At 42.3% G+C, this 21468-nt stretch overlaps 1 protein-coding gene across 1 annotated transcript; it reads left to right on the top strand.

Annotated features, from left to right (window-relative positions):
• The first annotated feature begins 1074 nt into the window (after positions 1 to 1074).
• On the top strand, positions 1075 to 21144 carry shisa8b (shisa family member 8b). The gene is made up of 5 exons (XM_026315956.1): positions 1075 to 1179; positions 1628 to 2301; positions 10810 to 10934; positions 18325 to 18438; positions 20606 to 21144. The coding sequence occupies exons 2-5, from the start codon at positions 1661 to 1663 to the stop codon at positions 21142 to 21144; spliced, it is 1419 nt and encodes a 472-aa protein (XP_026171741.1). The 5' UTR covers positions 1075 to 1179; positions 1628 to 1660.
• The last annotated feature ends 324 nt before the right edge of the window (positions 21145 to 21468 follow it).

Genomic DNA, 21468 nt, shown 5'->3' on the forward strand with positions numbered 1-21468 from the left:
ATACGGAGTGCTGAGCAGTGTGTGCCATTCTCAGCTCCTGGTTTCTGCACAGGTTGGAATTTAAACAAAAGAAGCTGCGAAGATGGAGTTGGACTCTGCTGACTCCTAAATCTTTCTCACACACACACACACGCGCATGTCGTCGACAGAGATCTGCAAACAAACAAGTGTGTTATCTATGCCCAAGGCGTGAGGGAAGGGCGGAGAAGAGACGCTAATGAGAGAAGAAAGGATGGTGAAACTCAGAGATGAGGGTTTGGGGGGGCAGGAGCGGGGGTAATGCTGATGCATAAGTGTGTTTGTGTGTGTGTGTGTGTGTGTGTTGCGAGGGGATACAGCAGAATAAGTAGGAGACAGATGAGGACGGAGGCGAAAGCGATAAGTAGATGATGAGCAGGAGTGACCTCAGCAGATGTTGCCTGTCCTCCGTCTGCTGCCATGCAAACCTATCACAGTATCACACACACAAACACACACACAAACTGTGATAGAAACAAACGGAGAGAAAAAAGACAAAATAGAATTTTAGAAATGACTGTAATCACTCAGTCCACAGTCTCGGTTTTTTCCCTCCTCTTTTTATTTTTATTTTTTTTGCCATCTCTTTCCTCCCTCCTCTCTCCAGGCTTTTTTCCTCTGGGGATGATGGGAGATGCAGCTGGATATAACTCCCCTCCCTCCCCAACACATGCACACACTCTCACCCTCTCTCTCTCTGGCACTGAATAGGAGTAAACAGAGGAGGAGATCTCATTTGGTTCCTGAACTGTTGCAGCGCTCATTGCAGCCACACACACTCAAGTTCTCTCATACACACACACATATATATATCTACACGCACACACACACACAGCACAAAGTGCAGCGAGAGATCCTTACAGTCCGGGGCTGGCTTGGACTCGCACCTGCCAGGACTGACTGAAGGAAGAAGAGGTGATACGGGTAGAAAAATAAAAAGAGGGAGAAGAGGAAAAGAGGTGCGTGTGATTTTGTGGATTGAGCCCTTAAGCTGAAGATGGAGAACACATGAGGAAGAGAGACATCTGTGGGGACGCTCAAGGGAAAAATGCTACAGAGTAAAGTTTGTGGATATTTTTATAGGGGTCTTTTTAGCCCTTGAACTTTGAGGGAATATTGCAGAGGAGGTCAAACTGTGCACACATCGCAACGTGGAGAAAGGTGAGAGTTTCAACACAAAGTTCTCTGTTTCTGTTTTATTATGCCATCCTTTCAACCTTTCAAAAGAAAAGAAAAGGGACTAGAAGCTTTTCTAAGGTAAAGGCATGTGTAAGTTTTCATGCTTACTTACTCCCATGATTTTTTTGTTTGCTGCTTCATAACCAAGCACTGCTCTGACTGACCTGTTTACAACATCCTCTGCTCTGTTCTTGTGACTAATTCCAACAGATATGTCTTTAATCATTCTTGCAAATTTCAGTGAGCATGTCGCTAATCTGTTATTGTTGCTGCTTCTGCAAAAAAACAGAAAATTTAGATGTTTGCTGTTATATCATTATGAACGTTTTCTACCTCATTTGGATGAGTTTCTGTTGTCTAAAAGCCTGAATGACCTTCGTGCGCTCTGTGTCCAAACTTCTCACTTTGATTTTCTGTCCATTGCCTGCAGGTAGGACTTTGGACCGAAGTACTTTACCTCAGCATGGCATCCACCAAAGGTTCCACCTGCCACCTCTTTCCTTTCTTCCTCTGCTCTTTCCTTATAATTGAGCCTGTGCTCACCCAGGACCCATCTGTCACCACGGTGACAGTAACCGAAGGTGACCCGTTCATCATCCCCACCACGCTGGCCAACCAGACAACTCCCAGCTACGTGACGACCACCCAGAACACTCCACCAGAGACTGGGCTGTCCACTCCCACCAGTGGTGGAGACGCAGATGATGAGGATGTCCCTCCAATTGGCGGGACCCGTTGCCAGGGTTACTATGATGTGATGGGCCAATGGGACCCACCGTTCAATTGCAATGCTGGCGTCTTTCTGTACTGCTGTGGTACCTGCTTCTACCGCTTCTGCTGCCAGTTCCGCCAACAGTGGCTGGACCAGAGCATCTGCTCCAACTATGACACGCCCATCTGGGCCAACACCGGCAAGCCCGTGGCCACCATCACTGAGGGCCAGGGAGACCAGGACCGGGACCGTACGCACCTCATCGTCTACATCATCTGTGGCGTGGTGGCAATCATGGTTCTGGTTGGCATCTTCACCAAACTGGGTCTGGAGAAGAGTCGGGGAGGAAGTGGAGAAGGAACAGGGGTGGCACAGGCTGACCTCAACTCCAGGTGAGGAGCAGGATTAGTGTGTATGTGTGTGTGTGTGTGTTTTGGGGATGTTTCTCTTAGGGAACACAATGAATGTGCGAATAGACGTTTGTGAAGTGTGATTGGTGCATGAGCATATTTATGTCTGAGTGTTTGTGTGATGCATTGTAGGGATGTTCGAAATCCTGACTTCATCCCAGAGGATGCAAAAAAAAAATAATAATAATATTAATAATTCATCAGTACACAACCTGCCAGCTTGGAATTTGCAACACCCAACTTTGAGTGTGCACCTGTAGGCCTTCTAACACGTGTGCATGTGTCCCAGTTAATCTCTCATAGTTAATCAATACATAACCAAGTCCAACATGTGTTTCCAAAGTCTTATTATGAAAATAGCTCTTTTTTCCTGGATGAATAACTGCAATACTCTGATGCTCAACACAAATCATAAAATTTGCTGTGGACCTGAGATCCAAATAGGAAACAAAACAAAACAAAACAGAGTCAAAGAGATAAAAAAAAAACAACAACAATTAAAAGTGGCAAAATAATATGGTTAAAATGTTATTTTAAGATATTCCAAGTCTGTAAAGTGTGAATGGGACTAAAGTACAAACTTACCTATACACACATAAATTATGCCTTTATTTTGTTTTTCTTTGATATTTTAAATTTTTCATTTTTCTTTATTTGTTTGTGCTTGTCTTTGTTTTTGCCTTTTCTATTTTCTTGTCTTTTTCATATGATTTTGTATCCCACCCCTTGTGTACCATTTGCTTTGCTTGTAAGCACAATTTACATTTGAAATAACGTGATTAAATTCTAAATTTCCAGCATTTACAGTTTGGTACTTCTATTCTAAAGTCTCGCGTGCTGGTTAAATACGTGGTGCAGAGTTCAATCTGTTCGCCTCAGGAAACCATTACAGCAAACAGTGCACAGCATGATCTCAAATCTCCCCGCTCTCATCCCAAACCCTCTAACGATTGCTAGCTGCCTCTCCTCATCCTCATCTCTGTCTACAGCTTGTTCTTCTTATCTCGTCTCCTGAGTGTCTTTGACACAAATCACAGTGTTCATGCTCCTTAAGGTTCTCTTTCTCAGCTCCTTCTCCACATCTCTGCTCCTCCTCCTCCAGCTATTATCCCTCCGTTTTTCTCTTTCTTCTGCAGCCTTCCTGCCACTGCTCACTGCATTTGTATCTCCTCTCCTCATCAAAGACCTGAGGCAGGGACCAGTTTGAACAACTCAAATCTTTCTTTTTTCCTCTTTTTAAATGTCAATTTCTTCTATGGTTTCACCTTCCAAACCTCCTCTCGCCTTGCTCGTTTCTCTCAGTGTCACGCCTCGCCCATCTTTTCCCCACCTCCATTTCGCTTTCTTATATTCTCTCTGTGTTTTAATTGAAAATGTGATCACACAGACAGCAACGCTCTCCATCAACCAGCAGCTCTGCTTATGCTTCTCCCCATTAACCTGAGCCACAAAACTCTTTGGGCGGATAACACAGAGCCAGGATTAATATTTCCTGCAGGGTAGCACCTCACTGAAATAGAAACACCCTTACTGCATAAACACCCTCCCTCTGTGAGCCCATCTCGACAGATTACAGCTCCTCCTTGAGATTAAACAAATTTTCACCGAGATTACGGCTTTACTGTTTCTGGACTGCTCTGCCTGCATGCTCATCTACTTATTAGCCTGCTGACATAAATCCCTAGTCCAAAAGTGTACGTGCAGCTGAGATCTCATTAACTGCATGGCCTTCATGAGGTGAACTGCATACATATGTGCAAACGCCCACCCAACTTCAGAGTCTCATGTCATTGCACCTATCAGACTCTGCCATGCATCTGTTTTTTCATATCTCCTTCTTTTCTTCCCACAATCATTTCTCAAAGTTTTGCAACCAGAGGATGATTAACGCTCCAAAATCCCACCAGTTCTCCTGAATCTGCTTTGAAACTTGAAATCCAGAGCGATTTTTCTCTCAGATTACTCTTCTCACACACACAGACACACACACACACACACACACACAGGCAACTGCCTTCTAATACAGCTCCACATCTTCCAGCCAAACCAGGTTCATTGTTTGCATGCTGCACTAATTCCCAGCCAACAAAAGGAATAGAGAGCGTCGCCTTAGGTCACTCATATCACATCTAATGAAAGGCCGCAACCGGAGAGGGGCTGGCTTTACACTGAGAGAGTAAACAAATACAGGTGACCTTCGTGATTTTACACACACACACTCGCAGTGATTTATAGTTCAATTAACAGCAAGAATGATAGTGGTGGCATTTAGGTTCAGATGACTAGAGTGAGAAGTCAGGACAACATCCACCTAACACAAGTGTGAGAGGCCAAGGACCAACATGGTGGCAGCAGAGGTCACATGGCTCAGAGAGTGTGTGTATGTGTGTAAGTGTGTGTGTGTGTCTGGCCTTTTGCAAGCCTCAGCAGTTCTGCTAATTTTAACATGAAAACCTTGTGTCTCCAATTGTCACAAAAATCCAGACAGAAATATGCAGATATTGTTGTGAGGATACAAGGTTTTCACCTGGCATTGACTCTGCATGTATTTGGGTCTGTATGTTCGACTGTGTTTGCATGTTGCTTGTCTCTGGTGTCTTTAGCATGAACTGCAGCGGGCTATTCAGCTATCACGTTACGTAATGAAGGACACTGTCACTTAAAGGGTCGGGCTGATCTGACCTGATTTAAGGCAGACAGATAAGCAATACTCAATACAGCGTGGGCATACAACAAACTGGATCATTTTTCCATTTCACCCTCTCTGTCTTTGACACACACATCATTCATGACACTGGGATGTGGTGTCAAGGTTAATATTTCAGGGGAATTTTTGCCAGTAGAGACAGTTTGGTCCTTTTGGAGCAATGGGTGTGGTTTTATTGGATAAAACTGTCTTTTGGGGGCAGGTGGTCAGGAGTAACATGGGGTCAAGTGTTCATAACTCAAATTGAGGAGGTTCTGCAGTTTTGCAAGACACTGAACTGTAAGTGGAGGTGGATAATAAATTATAGAAACGGATGAAATGACAAGTCAAATCCTACTTGCAGACAATGTACACTAGCATTTGGAATTTCACACAACCTGGCATGTTTTGCTTTACAACCTATTAGAAATTTGTATCTACAACACATGATTTTTGTTTGCCCAAAGTTTCCTCCAGTCCATCTCTCCTGCCCTCTGATTACCTCCAAGGCTGAGCTGTCACTCTCTGTCCTTTCCCTCACCTGTCGCCAGCGTGTGTGAACATGTATGCAATACATGTTGGTTTGCAAGTAAACGTGTTAAAGTTCGCACACGTATGCAGCTGCGTCACCGCTTGCCTCAGTTCCTCCCAAAGTGAAAGGACATGTATGCTGACAGCTTCCCGGCTGTATCAGATGTGACAGTGTTCACCCTCCAGCTGCTTTACCTTCCTCTCTTCTCCTGTGCTTGCTCCTCCTCAGTCCTTCCAGGCTTCGCTGGGCCCACAAACACTTAAATATGGGTCAGTGCCCACTGACTCAAGGGTTTGTCTTTGTGCTGTGTCCATGTTTGCCTTTGTGGTTTATCAGGTTGAAGCTAGAATGGTTGACATCTGAAAGTTGTTTTTTTTTTTTTTATCTGTCATACCTTAAAGATAGCATTTTATATTTTTAAGACTATTAAAAAAAAGTTCATTCCAAGATGAAAACTGTGCCTGTCAAAGCCATATCAGTCAAAAGTGAGGTTCAGAGGACCAGCAGACTCTCAGTGAGCTGGCCCCTGTAGCTCCATCTCATCCTTCTCCCAAATGTCTAATGGACCATCTGTTTACAGCTTCAAAGAGGCATGAAAACCAGCCAGAAACAACCGAGACAATTATGTGAGCTACTTAACACTTAGCTCAGAATTAAACTAAACTCCAGTTAACTCAAACACACAGATGCTGCCTGCCTCTATCAGCTGTACATTAACACATATAGCTGACTATTATATCTGAAAACAGAAAAATCATCATCAATCCTTTTTACCCAGCACATTATACCGTAATCACAGCCCTGTACATGTCTAATGAAAGAGCAGTCAGAGCTCATCTCATATCTTTTTGTTACAAAAATAGAACATAAGCCTGTTTAAGTTCATTTATTTGGTGCACAAATACATTTTATAAGTAAAAGAGTTTGTCAACATAACTGTTTAAATAGTGTTTATACTACTGTTAGATACAGACTGGTTTTATGTAGCAGCTGTATTATTTTCTTCGCCACTTCAGTAACTTTATCTTTAACAGAATTATCTCACATCAAGGTTCACTTAGTAACTGTATCACATCATCAGCAGACTGGGAAAGTTTAATTAGCACTGGACTGTAAATGTTCAAACTTTCCATTACTTTAACTTAAAAATAGAGGATGAAAGTTCAATCAAATGCATAAAAGACTAATTATAACAATGTAGAGGCCTGAGACAACAGAGCAGACAAGACAAAGAAATCTAAAAGCCAAAGTATCAACTCACTGCAGAAACACAAAACTACATCATGTCTCTGTGCAAACAGTGAAACCATGCTGCGAAACTGGAGGGTGATTTTAGTTAGAAGACAGATGGTGAAATTGTAGCATGGGTGGTAGAAAAATAATCACTGATCTGCTCGTGTGTGTGTTCATGAGTGTGTGACAGATAGAGGTTAACCGCTGTCCTCAGGAAAAGGTCAGAGACGAAACACACTTTGAGCACAGCTCATCCACAGCTAATCTGACTGCTGGAGTGACTTTTATCTGTCAGTGTGTGTTTGTTTTTCAAGCTCCACAAGCTTCTTTGTCATGTAATCTCAGACTAAGCAGTGTACCATACTACCAGGATATTATTTTAAAAAAATAAAAGCACAGCGCTTTAAACCAGAGCTAAAATGGTCTCATACGCATGAAAGTGCATCCAAACACAAAGGTACAGGACCAGTGGTTTGTGCATTAAGGGAAAAAACAACAATAACATTAGGAAGCATAAAAACATGTATTTACTGTATGTGCTGAATAAATATGCTGGCCTCACCTTTAGGACATGTTACATTAGAGCAATCAATAGAGTCTTCCTGCATGGGAGACAGAGTGGACATCTCAGTCTGACAGTTACTGTACATTAGCTGTAAGTCACCATAGAGTGTGTTGTCCTGATGTGGCTGGGAGATCTGGACGGGTAATTGACTGTTACAGGTTATTAGCAAAGTCTCATCTCACTGTGGCTGTAATGTGCATGACGGAAACGATGGGCTTGCAGATCTTCACTGCTGTGTATAGTTTCCTGCAGGACTAACCAAAGTAATCTAAAGAAAGAGCACACATTAATGCAAATCCAACAGTGCACAGTGTCACTCAGCGGTGATGTGTACTGTTGGTAACTGTTGTGCAATTTTCTGAAATTTGAATGGCTCTTATGTATTAATAATGACTCCTTTGTGGTAGATGGAGTGACGGGTATAAAAACATTTTGCCACATTTTCATCTGTTGCTGGGTTGACGGTTCTGAAGAGTTCCTTAATCTTTGTACTTTTCTGTGCTTTGTCCCTAAGGGCCACCACATTACATAAGCTAATCGTTTTAAATTTGTTGATGCTAGTTTGACAAAACTAAATGAACAAGGACTAATTCATATTAATATCACAGAGTTTTAGTGAGAGTAACAACAACTCTCTTTGGCACTAGCAATATACAAACCGATTAATAGTTTATTAACAAACCTGCACCTATTAATAAAATAATATCTGTGATTTAGACTTCGGGACTTCCAACCAACACATACTGTTTCTGTCAATCTACCCCGCACCCTGCCAGCGTTAAGCTTTGAACCAGCTGCACGGCCATCTTCACCCTTTCAAAGGCATTTGCAGAAACTCTGATGAAGCTCAGCCAACACGCCATGAACACTAGATAGCCTAGAGACAGGTGCACTTTTTGTTGCAGATTAAAAATCCAAATCAGCAAGTTGTTGGAGTGGTGAGCCAAGAGAAGAGTGCATGGCGGCCCAGGACGCTGCGAGGCAATGAGTCAGAGAGGGGATGAGGAGAACAGAGAAAGACTGGAGGAGAGGAAGACAAATGGTATGGTTTAAAAAGGAGGGAGAAGGAAAAACGACAGATTTAGGGCTGTGTTTAGGTGAGGAGGGGGCAGAGAGATGGAAAGAAAGCTAAAGAAAGAAGCAGAGAGAAAGAGATTTACATCTTTACGGAGGAAGAAAGATCAGGACGCGTTTAAATTCTTTTTGTTCTGTGATGCAAATGCTTAAATACATTTCATGTCATAATCTATCACAAAACACATGCTATGTAACATATATATAAAAGAATTCACAATGAGGTGCTTCAGATCTGAATTGAACAGAAGATTGAATATAATGTTCTGTTCAATTCACAGAGATTAATTCAGTCATATAACTGAAGCAGTTCTCAGGCTACAGAGTAGAAATCCAACATAGGAAGGTCTCGTTAATTTGATTTTCAGGGTCTTATCTTTCTGGTATTCAACTTTTTATAACATGATTACTTATACTTAGGTTAGCGATGGCCTACATCTCCCAGGATGCCTTTAAACAATCTCAGAACAGGCTGCACCTGTGGCTATATAAATATCAGTTACGTTTTAAGATGGATTTCTCTTTTTCAGCAAAAAGGTCTTAGGAGGCAAATGCAAAGGCCAAGCATGCAAAACACACACACAAACAGTGCACACATGTACTATTTATCTACATGAAATATCTGTGGCAAATATAACAAGCAGCTTTATCATCTCTGGCACCAACACAGCATCATGCCATCAACTAAGTCCCTGCAGGAACCATTTTTTTCTCACACATCGTCACACCTACAGGTAGCTCATGGAGGATCAGGGAAGCAGCAAAAGGGACTCACTTTCTGACTTGGCAGGTTGAGTGTGAACAAGTTGCCCCTGGCTGTTGCTGTCAGCTTGGTTATATCCTTGTGTGTGTTTTGTGTATCTCTGTTTGTGTGTGTTTGTAGTTGAGGGAGCTGAACATATGAGCTTAGTTAGCGAAACAGAAGTACCAGAGTATGAATTATTGATCAAGGGAGCAAATAGCATCAACACTGGAAATTCAGCAAATGCACAGGGATGGAAATACGTATTATTCAAAGTGAAGAGAACCCCTGTGTGTGTGTGTGTGTGTGTGTGTGTGTGTGTGTACACGTCTTTCTATGGCATTTAGTTGCGATGGGTAGGGTTAGGGACCAGGGTAATGCATTATGTCTATGAGTGTCCTCACAACTATCATGAGACATGACTCTGTGTGTGTGTGTGTGTGTGTGTGTGTGTGTATATATAACAAGGACAGTGTCATCCGCTGTGGGCGGGAAGTTGTGGTGATGGAGTAGCGTCTTCATTTCTTTGATAGTAGAGACATGAAATGCAAAAACGTGTGTGTGCAAGATGCTGTCATTCCTCTGCATTTGTAAACACAACAGGCCCCAAGTCCAAACATGACCATATTGATGGAAATCTTGTCCATATGTCATGCAGCAAAAAAGGCCAGAAGTCACACACAGCTGACTGGATGTCATCCTAAAGAGAAAAAAAAAACAAAAAAAAAACTATAATTATTGCACATGGATCTGGAGTCTGATCAGAAATTCCTGTTGACCAACTGGAGCCCCATGAAAATACCACTATTAAACAAAGAAACCCAATAATCAAAAATCAATCGTACAATGTGATGACACAAACGTTGATTTACATGATTATCACTTAAAATTTACTCAGGAACATATAAAATGCTAGTCCACAACATCTGTGTAACATTGTGTAGCAAAGGCACAAAACTCAAAAGATAATGCAAATTGCATTAGACGTTTGCAAGATACTGATCTAACAAAAATGCACATCTTGGGCTAACGGATGCCTCTGTAAACCTAGAGCTCACACACAAGAATCCCTGGAAGTAGAATTACACCCTGCAACCTCTTTTCACGCTTGACAGATAACCACACACAGGTACAGTAGGCAGGAGTCATGACACACACGCTCTCTGGGAAGAAAGATCAACTGTAAATCAGCAGCTTGCGTGTAGAGTTTGTGTCTGCAAGCGGTTCCAGCTGTTAGGGAACCCCCTCTGAGGGGATACACATCTGTGAGAATAACAGTTGATGTTTGTTGTGCTTCTTCTCCAGTGTGAACAATTTATCATCACATTTTATTTACTTTCAATCTGAAGGCTGATGTGAATTATGTTTTTTGCACCTCCCGATCTCTGGTTGCTGGTAATGTGACCATACAGTATAGACTCAATTTGTCACCAGCTTCAGTTTTTTCATTGCAGCCAGATTCCCGTTGTCAACAGAGCTGCTTTCCCTTCAGCTGCTGGTATTGGGATTCAAAAAGCATGCACATCCAAACTGAATTTAAAGTGAAAGAAAACTAAAAATACTAGAAACTCTGGTTTTATGTAACCTCTTCATTGGAGACCAAATTATTCCCTGTGTACCAGTCTACAGTCTTCATGTGTGTGTGTTTTGGTCTCCAGGACACTGACAGACCTGCTGAAGCAGCAGGGAGGTGAGGTGAGCTCGGTGGAAAATGTCACGGCCAGTTCACCCAGTGGAGGGAGAGCCAACGGCATCTCAGCCAGGATGCTGCGCAGCAGGAGTGGTGAGTCCTGAGAGGGTATGCTCACACACACGGCCGCAGTTACATGTAAATTCATTCAAAAGAGCATGCAATGTACTACCAATACTGGCACACGCAGAGGAACATCTCTGGGTGCTGGTATAAAGAAGAAAAATACAGTCAAATTGTCTGTGCATGTACATTTTTTTCCTACATCGTGGGGACTTTAACCAGTTTACACAGTGACATGTGGAGACCAGATAAAAATCCCTCCACATAAATCACTGAAATTTTACACATAACAAACAAAACAAGCAGCTTCCATACAAATTGCATTTGAGCCCCTAGTGATCGGGCTAAAGCGACTCTCACCTGGCTGTTGGTTTCACTGTGTCAGAGGATATTTGTCTCAGACGGAGGGACAGGTGTGTCTATCTGTCATAACTACGATAAACTATGTGGCATGTGACACACTGCTAATGGCATGATAGGACATACTGTATATACTGGAAGCAGTTGTTTGTTAAGTGAATGTGCCACACAGGCATATTATTATTATTAAGGTTAAGATTTAAAAACCTTTTTCTTCTGCCTAATCAAATTTCTAAATTAGAGTGTAAAAAAAAGGCTTATGGTCATAAGTCGGTAGTCGGCATAGATGCAAACCTCTCATCTAAAACTCTACTAACGTGGAGTATTATTAAGTTTCAGTATAAAAGCAGTACAACAAAGTAATAATAACCATTTTTTCGCCAAATAGTACATTTTGGAAAGTCACACTCAAGCTTGTCAAAATGTGCTGCCAGGTCACATTTTAGTAACAAATAGTACCTGGTCCCAGTAGCAGGGGTACAAGGGTACAAGGGTATATCCCTGCTGCTGCACTAGAGTTAAGTCTCTTAACTAAGGAATCTTAAAGCTGCACTGACTGCTTGGGCCCAACCATAAGATGCTTTTCATACAGATAAAACAGCATGTGGCACAACCTGCAGACTGAATGAAAAAGCCATAAATAAATGTCACTGTGGAACATGAAGTGTGGAGTCACAGTGGATAAAGGCCTTGGCAGAGAAATCAGTGTTGATGATAATACCTATTGATGATAATGTGTTCCATATTTATGCACATTAGACCCGCCTCTTCCCAGAAGAGGAAAATGACCACTGGCTCTATGTGGTCAATAAAGCCAGAGTCCAACAGGCAGCTTTGTTTCAACAAAAACAAAACATCATATCACACCTGAACAAACTATGACAGATTTTGTTAAAGAAAAACTCAGAATGGAGAACTTTGCCCGAAGGCGCTAACACGTCACCTGAACACTCTCTGCAAATGTTTTGGTCATAACACGGTTTTAAGCAAACTCACAGGTTAGCATTTGAAGGTCAACATGTCAGTGTTTCAAATCATGAATCACCCTCCGCCTGTCCTGCATCTCCTCCTCTGCTCACCCTCACACACTCTTGACTGAACTCTGGAAGAGTTTGCAAGAATCTTTGTTATGTGAACTTTGTGCATTGTGAATTAAAGCTGGCAAACCCTGGTTGTACAGGTAAATACAAATGTAATGCAAAATGTTCCCTGACTGAGCCACAGGAAAAGCTGGAACACTATATAGATTGTCTGAGCAGAAAACATACAAACTGTATTGGTTTTTCCATTGTAGCAGGGAGGAAAAAGTAATGCTCATTACACACAGAGTAATTGAACACATTTGAACTGATTGTAAAGTGTTAAAGGGCCTGTTGCTGTGGCTAATATTCACTTTAAAGCAGGGCTATACAACTTTGGAGATAAGACATTTGTATGTTCTGCTGAATTTATTACTACTAGTAGCTTGTGGTGGTTAATGTTTGCAAACGTCACATTGATTACAGACGTAGTTCACAATTGGCCACTTAGGAGCAATCCAATAAAATTCACAATCTTTAATTGAAACCTCTCGTGTGTCACTATGACTTTAAATGTTACAAAAAGTCAAAACTCTTTAAAGCCAAAGGCAGTTTTTGAAATTTACATGAACCTTCAGCAGCTGATGTTAAAAAATATTTGGCCTAAGTCTCCAAAGAACATGACTCATTGCAGAAACGACGCTTGAAGCGAAAAGCGATGACCTATTTATCAAAGACGACTGCGGAACTAGCACGACCCAGTAACAAATCACTCTTCGTAACACAAATTTCACCTTTCCTTCTCTAGCGTCTTTGTTTATGTCACAACACTTGCTTTTTAAATGTTCCTCTTCAAAATGTTTTCCTGCACTTCCAACCCCTGCCTGGGGTCAGGACTGGTAAACTGCTTTTTCTTATAAATGAATGATCTCAGTATAAATCTGAGCTGCACTGTCCAAAAAGTGTATGAACAACTCAACAGCTCACACAGAGCAGGGATTAAAAACCTCTGAAGGAGTGGGAGAGAGTTGGGTTTTGTCTGCTCTGACTTTGCTGCAGTAAACGATGATGCACGTGGACTCTCACATATGATCTCACCGATGACAGATGTGGTACAAACTCCGCTCTCTTGCTTTATTCTCGGCTCCAAAGTCTGCTCATTCGTACATCTCTCTCTCACGAAGACACACAGTAACGTTCCTAAGTTGATCTCAGTGGTGACAGACGCCATGCGAAGCACTCTCTCCTTTATCATTTTCCCCTCGGCACTTTAGACTCCTTTTATGTATCATTTCTCACACAAACACATGCCCAGAGAGGCACATTTATACACACACCCTGTACAGAAACATATGCTGGCCTCGCCTCTTTTCTTAGTGTGTTTCACAGTCATGAGCATTCACAATAGCACGTGTGTATGTGTGTGTATGTGTGTGAGAGAGAGAGAGGAATCCCATTATATCAAAATATCTTTTAACTTCTGCTAAAAAAAACTTTTAACTACTCTTAAGTTGCTGACCTAAATATGAATCTCAGTCTAAATGTTCTACCTCTTGCTGCTGCATCATTAGAGCTTTTGCTAGACAAAGAAAATCTGGTACACCGTGAGCCTGCTTGTTATTTTATTAATAACCAAGTATTTCGTGTGATCAGAGAAAAACATATGCTTCTTTTCATCTCAAAAAATTTGCTAATCAGGCACGGGTTCATGTCGGTGTGGTATCACTTTGTTATTAATCATTAATGTCTTCATATATCAAATGCCATCTGAGAATTAAGGGACTTACTATTGTAGCTCATTTTTTATGAATATCAAAACTGCATTAAGACAGGAGACTGTGCAGTGTAGTTTGTTTTTCAGATGCTATACCTGCCTGTGATGTCGCTTTCATCGCCATGAAGCTTCCTAGAGTTGACATCTGCACTGACGTAACAAACAGTTTGATCTGTTTTCTTCGTTAGGTTTCACTATGTTCTAGCCCTAATTTAAAAACCTACCTAAGGATGGGGGCTGCAAGTATGATGGCTTCAGAAAGTACTCAGACCCCCTTTTGCAGACTGTGTTATAGATTTAATTTCAAATGGATAAAATTAACATTTTCCTATTAATCTATAGTCAATAGTCCACGATGACAAAGTGACATGTTTTAAGAGATGTTAGTGAATTTGTTAGAAAAACTGTAATTTACGAATGTATTGAGATGCTTAGTTCAGTCTTTTGGAGCCTTCTGGAGTAGTATATCTCACTCTTCTTCACTCTCCACATTCACTCTCCACCCAAGCTGTGATCGGGAAGTATCTGCCTTCAGGTCTCTCCACAGTTCTGTTGGGTTTGGAGTCTGGACCTGATGCCACTCCAGTGTTGTTTTGGCTTGATTTTTCAGTTCACTGTCATATTGAAATGTGAACCATCGCCCCAGTCTGGAGCAGGTTTTCTTCAAGGCTGCAATTTGGCTGTGTTCATCCGTTCTTCAGTTCTGACCAGTTTCCCTGTCCCTGCTGCTGAAGAGTCGTCAGTCTCATCAGGTTGCCATTTACCTTCTACTCAAAGTGGTGCCTCTCCAGCCACTGATGGGAAGCTGCTGATGGTCTCCATCTCTGCAGAGTAGTTAAATGACCTTTTGGTTCTTGGTTGCATCCCTGACCTCTGGGCTCCTTTGGCTTTAGAAATGTTCCCTGCTGAGTTCCTCACACTTCAGGGCTTGGTTTTTGTCCTGATATATAGGGTGAACTGGGGAACCTTACACACATTATACAGCTGTATGTCTTTCTAAACAGTTCAAGTTGCTACATGCAAGCTCTAAACACAGGTCAGTGAAGCATAAAGCAAACAAGGTACACCTGACAATTTAGAGTGACAGAGCTAAAAGGCTGAATACCTCTGTAAATTAGAACAAATTTAATAATTAGCAAAAAATACTTGCAAACAACATATTTTCCCTTTGTCATTTTGGGTGTAGAACAATGGGCCAAAATGGAAACAGTAAAATATGCACAGTCTGATTACTTTCTGAACCCACTGTATCTATTTATCTATATGGCCCCTGTTAAATAAACAATATAAACATTTAACATGGCAGACGTTGCCAGGGGTAAGTAACATAACTAATGAAGAATAATTAATGATTTCAGTGTCCCAGTTCAAGAGGTTTGGCATCGTGCACATTGACTCACTAGCACTGGATACTGCCACTGGCTAAATGGAACAAAGACACTATTACATAACATCATTAATGTTATTAATTACACCTTTTGTGCTGTGACAAGTCAAAGATCTTTCTAGTTTGTGCTTAGCGAGATCCACGTCTCTGTAACACTGTAAAAAGAAGAAGAAACACCATTCCTCAGTTTAAAGGTCCTGCACAGTATCATGGGTGCTTTCAGCATGTCTGGCTCATTAGACTTCAGCTCATTTTTTCTGTCTTTTTCCTGCTTCTTTGTACCTTCTGATAAAGAAAAGATGGTCCCCACTTCGCAAATATCAGAGTTGCAGATGAACTGGTTGACGAGGTAACACTGTGCACATCACTAACAGTGTTATTGGGAGGATGTTGAAAGAAATACACATTGTGTACACGTTAGCAAGCCTGTGAAGAGCCAAAAAAACAATGTTGTGCAAGAATGAGATTTAATCCTCTACAGTGGCAGTAACCACAGGACATGGGCCTGCGAGTAACTGTGATGCATTCAGACCAGGCATTTTCTTTGTCCCATCAGCTCTCACAGCTCGTTTCCACAGTCCTGCACCGTTTCAACAGATTATACAGAGGAAGCCTCGTCTTTGCCCTTTCACGCTTTTATAACACACTTGCCTGCAATTCCCAGAGAAGATATTACGTAACTCATTAAGCTCCGTCCCTGCCCTCTTGTTCTGCGCTTAAGAGAGATCCCAATTCCAGACGTTCACCTGGTGGTGCTTAATGAGAAATTAATGTGCAACCACGCTGGAGGTTTAAAATCCACAACCTCGAGCCAGAACCTTTCCTGATTCCTTTAGTCACTGTTTTATATGTCGACTCACACACTTACATACTTATTCCGCTTTTTCCACCAGTGATCAAAGCTAAATGGAGATGATGGTGAATGGAATACCACTGGCTGCTTGACAGTGCCCCCCCATAATGATAACAGAAATAATGATGACAATGCTGATATTATTAGAAGGATTTTTTTTAACCTCATAGTCCACTAATCTGGCACATGCTGAGAGTACACAGGCTGATTTTCCTGAGTGTCTGCACACTGCATATTTCAGCAGCTGATCATCTTAAATTACAGCACACAACACACTGATGGTAGTGTGTGTGCAGGGTTAACAATGGTTAAGATAGAAGCTCAGAGCTGTAAATGTTGCTTTCTTGACATTTCTCCACCCCTCCAGATGCAGCATAATTTTCTCATTTATCCCCCCAGAACATCTTGCCCTCCCCTGTATTCTTCTCCTCACCAGCTCCTCTTCTCTCTGTTCATCCAAAACACACGACTCTCTTACTCTCCATCATGCACACTCTTTTTTTAGCGCAGACAATCACAGTTGTGATGAAATCACCGCGCACACACACACGCACACACACACGCACACAACTTGTGCATAGCAGGTCAGATTGACGAGCATATCAATACACTATAATTCAAACAAACACCTGTTGTGTAACACACCTGTTGTGACACACACTACAACCCATGTTTTAGAGATTAAAGACATAACAACATGCTAAATTCCACCGATTTCGATTCTCTCTTCCAAATAACCCTATAAAGCTTGATGTGTAAGTGTGTGTGTGTGTGTGTGTGTGTGTGTGTGTTTGTTGGAGTGAACATTCGTGAGCACTGCATGTGTGTCCGTCCATCCTCGGGGCTGACATCAAGTGTGCTGGCTGCATCAGTGGACTTCATTAATGTTAACAGCCAGGGCTTCACTCTCTCAGCTAGTTTGTTCCATTGTTCATTAACCTCAGTCCATTTACCATGGGACTGGCTGGCCATCAGGGTTGCCGGAGATGCTTTTTCACATTTCCATAGCACACACTCCACACTGACTGTCCCAGTACATCCAATGCTGAGCATTAGGGCTCTGTCACTGCAAGCAGACCTGGGTAAAGTTGCGCCTGAACACATCTCCAAGAAAGCTCAATGCTAGCAGACCACCACTATGTCTGGGAATGTATGTGACAGAAAGTGACTGGTCAGTATTCTGCAGCGTAATCCAAACCTCACCCTGTTGCAAGGTGCAAGAAATAAATCACTGACTCCCAAAGATAAAGGCGTAATCATTAGTCACTGATGCTTAATGATGGCCGGCCTTAAGGTGTTTCAAACTAGGCCATGCTGAAATCACAATGGCTGGCTTTTCACCCTGCCTTGGAAGAGCTATAAACACTTTTGCCTTCAGGAGAGTTAGGATGACACTGTACAAACTAACATACCTTGGACTTTAGCTTGTCAGTTTCCTGTAGTCCTATCAGTCCCATCACCACACGCTACATGGACAATTCTGCAAATCCCTACGTCTTGTTCCAAGACAGTGTTACAAGTCTTTCGGTGCAATGCAGCAACTCCCACTGAACTGAAAGTTTATATTGAGCTCACATTAGCCATTTTCGCTTATGAACATGTGTAATTGCATTACCACTAAATAACTTACACACACCACATTTTGAGCAGATTGCACGCCAACATACAGTTTACTTTCTGGAGCTGATGACAGATTCTAATGAAGCTGCCACATGTACTCTGTGTGCACAGTAAACAGTGGGTACCTAAAGGTGACAGACTGTTTACAGACTGCACAGAGTGGAAGCAGTTGTTGGCAGTAACTGGCAGTAGCAGCAGGAAGCTCATTTCTGCCCCAGGACATGCTATGAGGTTAATTCAGCCACGCTTCAATGCTAGTATTTTATTTTACGTATTTGTTATGTACATACAGGAACTACAGTATTATTATGTGAGCTTTGTGGTTGTGAAATACAAACATCAAATCTTGGTAGAGCATGAGCACGCTGGATCTGCCACTGACTGTCTCTGTGCCTGTCTCTCACCAGAACAGTACCATTTGAATAACTCCGCTTATGGGCCAACTGGACAAGGGCTTCCACACCCGCACAGCAACCGCAGCACAGTGGGACTCAACAAATACACCTCCCTGAAAGCTGTGGGTAAGTTGGACACACACACACACACACACACACACACAAATGATGCTGACTCTAAATGACACAGCAACCTTTAAAGTACAGTAGCTTGGCAGTATAGAGGCCGAGGAGGGTCTCAGTGTCAACAGGGAGCCCACACTACTGTCTGATACTGGTGACTGGTTAGATAAGGTTGAACATGCCTAAATGTTACGGTGTATGTGGGATAACCACAAATTCCTAATTTGGTGAAAAAGGAGGAAGCCCAGCTCTCCAAGTTTTCCTAATTTACCAACTGGAGTGTGAACTGTGACGGAGAGTTTACAATATCACATATAGACACAAATGTAAAAGATTACTTTTTTTACCTTATCTAATGTTGTGCCTTATTGCCAGTATCGGCTTAGTTTTTTACTGCACTTTTCTGATGCCTCCGGATGTTGCTTTGTTGGGTGTGTGTTGTGTGGCCTGTAGGGTTTTCACCAGGTGACTGAGACTGTACAGGATGTTTTGTGTCAGCAAAGGTCGCACACACACGTCCTTGCATGCAACAGTGTACCTAACTACATCCAACCCCAGGCGTCCCATTAGAACAAAACAATCCCCCACCAGTGAGCCAAAGGGAAATCACTGTTTGTCAAGGTGGATTTTTTTAACCTTACCGTCCACGGTGATGAAGCATCAGTGCCCTTTACCAGCAATAACTGCCTTCACAGTCTGTATATATGTTACATTTGGGATTGGCTCACAGGTAATGGTTTAACTTAAAGATGCTCCGGGGCACCCAACCTATAACTGATCATTAGCCAGGCTACTTCTGCTGAATAAACTGTCTTAGCAGGATCAATAAACTGTAGCTTTTGATAAAATATAAAAATAAACCGCTCTGTTGTAGTGGACTCAGGCTTTTGGACAAAACAATGAAAGCAAACACTGAGACAAGGTTAGCGTTCATGTAGGAACCATCAGCAAGCTTGCAGCGATGACCTCAGTGTATAGGTTATTTAAATAATACTCTGACATTCAAGCTTGCCCACGACACACACACACATACACCCAACTCAGGGTGAGGGTATTTACAAACCTACATCCTGACACACATTCTTTTACCTCCATTATCTCCACTGTATTCCTCAGTTTCCTCCTCATCTCCTCCTGCTGGTATACTGTATGTTACATTTCCTGAGGGAAACACTAGTTTCCCTCTGATCTCGCTTTAAACCCTCCCTCTCATGCTGACCTTCCTTTGTTTTCTTCTCATTCTTCACCTTGTCATGTTGCAGGTGCTTTGATTATTTTACATTACGTAGCACTGCTGTCATATTTATTCATGGAACGAAGCCAGGCTTTGTACCACTACTGCTTCTGCTATGACTCCCTTCTTGTTTCAAGTTTCCACCTGCTGAGCTGTAAAGTTTGAGGTCGTGACGGATGCATAACTGTCAGAAAAACACATCGGCATCGATAAGAGCATAAAGGCATACGATTCCTCACTGTCATACGAGCGATGTGAAAATTTGGAACCGGTTCTAAACTGGAACCAGGTCTCTATTCCCATCCCTATTTAATGGTATTTATTTCTCAGTTTCACATTTTCTGGAAGCTTAGTTTATTTATTATGGGGAAAAGTACTACTTCTTTTTTGTGCTTCTGACGGTTTAGATCACGTAAAAAGCAGTTTTATATTAAATATATTTTTTTATTATACCATATTTTTACCATCCAACTTAATCTTCATCTTCCCTCACATTTCCTCAATATATTAAATTGGGCACTGCCGTATTTTTTGCTAATGAATTCAAGTTTTCATTTGTAAGAAGAAAAATTCAGAATTTCTTTCGTAAGTTTCATGGCCTCCGTTTCAAGGAGCAAATGAAAATGACATTGCTGACAGGGAGGAGCTGTGAGGTCGTGATGTAAATGGATAAGGGATTAAGTCTGATTCACTCATCAGATTCCTGACCAACTCTGTTTCTACACTGACAGTTCATTTTCAGTTGCTTCTGCATGTGGCTCAGACTGTGACAAATTGAAAATGACTCTTAAGCATAAACAAGGTTTAAAAGGCCAAATGCAACATGTGTTTGCTTTACTGGCTGAACAGTTGTTGTTATTAGTAGGTTAAAGGATTATTCCTGTTATTGTAGCTTTGAATATAATTTCCATATAAACCATTTTGTCTGGCTTGCAGCGGACAGTGCTACCTACTACAAGAGTTTCCCACTTATGGACTTCTCCCACTACCAGTCTGTGGCACCTCCTGCCTTCCAGCCAGTGCCAGTGCAGCCCAAAGAGAAGTCCTACCTCCACCAACCACTGCCAGCACACCACGACCTCCATTCCCCCCTCTCCATCTCCATCCCCTCCAGCCACCTCGAGCATTCGCGTCTCCCCAAGACCAGCACCCATCCGCTCCTCTCCAGCTCTGCCTTCAAAGCCTGGGAACCAACAGGCCGCCACGTCCACAGGCAGACCTCAGCCCCTGGACAGACCTCTTCCTCCATTCACAGCTCCACCCGGAGGCACGGCTACTCGACCAGGAGGCAGCAGAGCATAGAGAACATGCTGGAACTCTTTAGCCAGCCCTACGGGGGCATGTATGGGGGAGCTGGAGGGGCAGCAGAGCAGGGGCAGCATGTGCACAGGCAACATCCCTCTCAACCCTCCTACTACCACCACACCAGGCAAAAGAGCTACTCCACCCACAGTACGACCGAGGTGACTGTCTGAGTGCCAAGGCTTGCTGCAGTGTTGCATACAAAAGCTTTGGTGATAACTAAAGGCCAGAGTTTAGGACACTTGGCCCAGTGAATGATGGAGACATATTCATACTTATGAGATGAAAAGGGTGTTTAAATGGAGAAAAGCAGCATAGCAGAACCACCACTCCGACAGCTTCACAGGCTGAATTGTACATTCATTAAATAAAATATACAGATCTACCTGTAAGGAAATCAACCAGGGTTGCTTATAACCACTCTCAGGCTCCCATAGGTCACATGGCCAATGTGGTTACATAATTATGATTGTACAGGCCTTATAAGAGTACAGATA

This window comes from Mastacembelus armatus, chromosome 19 (genome assembly GCF_900324485.2).
Source record: "Mastacembelus armatus chromosome 19, fMasArm1.2, whole genome shotgun sequence".
Classification (NCBI taxonomy): Eukaryota; Metazoa; Chordata; class Actinopteri; order Synbranchiformes; family Mastacembelidae; genus Mastacembelus; species Mastacembelus armatus.

What these genes read in the sequence shown, in the direction of transcription:
- shisa8b (XM_026315956.1), top strand. Translation starts at nt 1,661, where the DNA reads ATGGCATCCACCAAAGGTTCCACCTGCCACCTCTTTCCTTTCTTCCTC. An exon ending in CAGGCTGACCTCAACTCCAG is followed by an intron (nt 2,302 to 10,809) that starts GTGAGGAGCAGG and finishes TTTGGTCTCCAG; the next exon opens with GACACTGACAGACCTGCTGA. An exon ending in GATGCTGCGCAGCAGGAGTG is followed by an intron (nt 10,935 to 18,324) that starts GTGAGTCCTGAG and finishes GTCTCTCACCAG; the next exon opens with AACAGTACCATTTGAATAAC.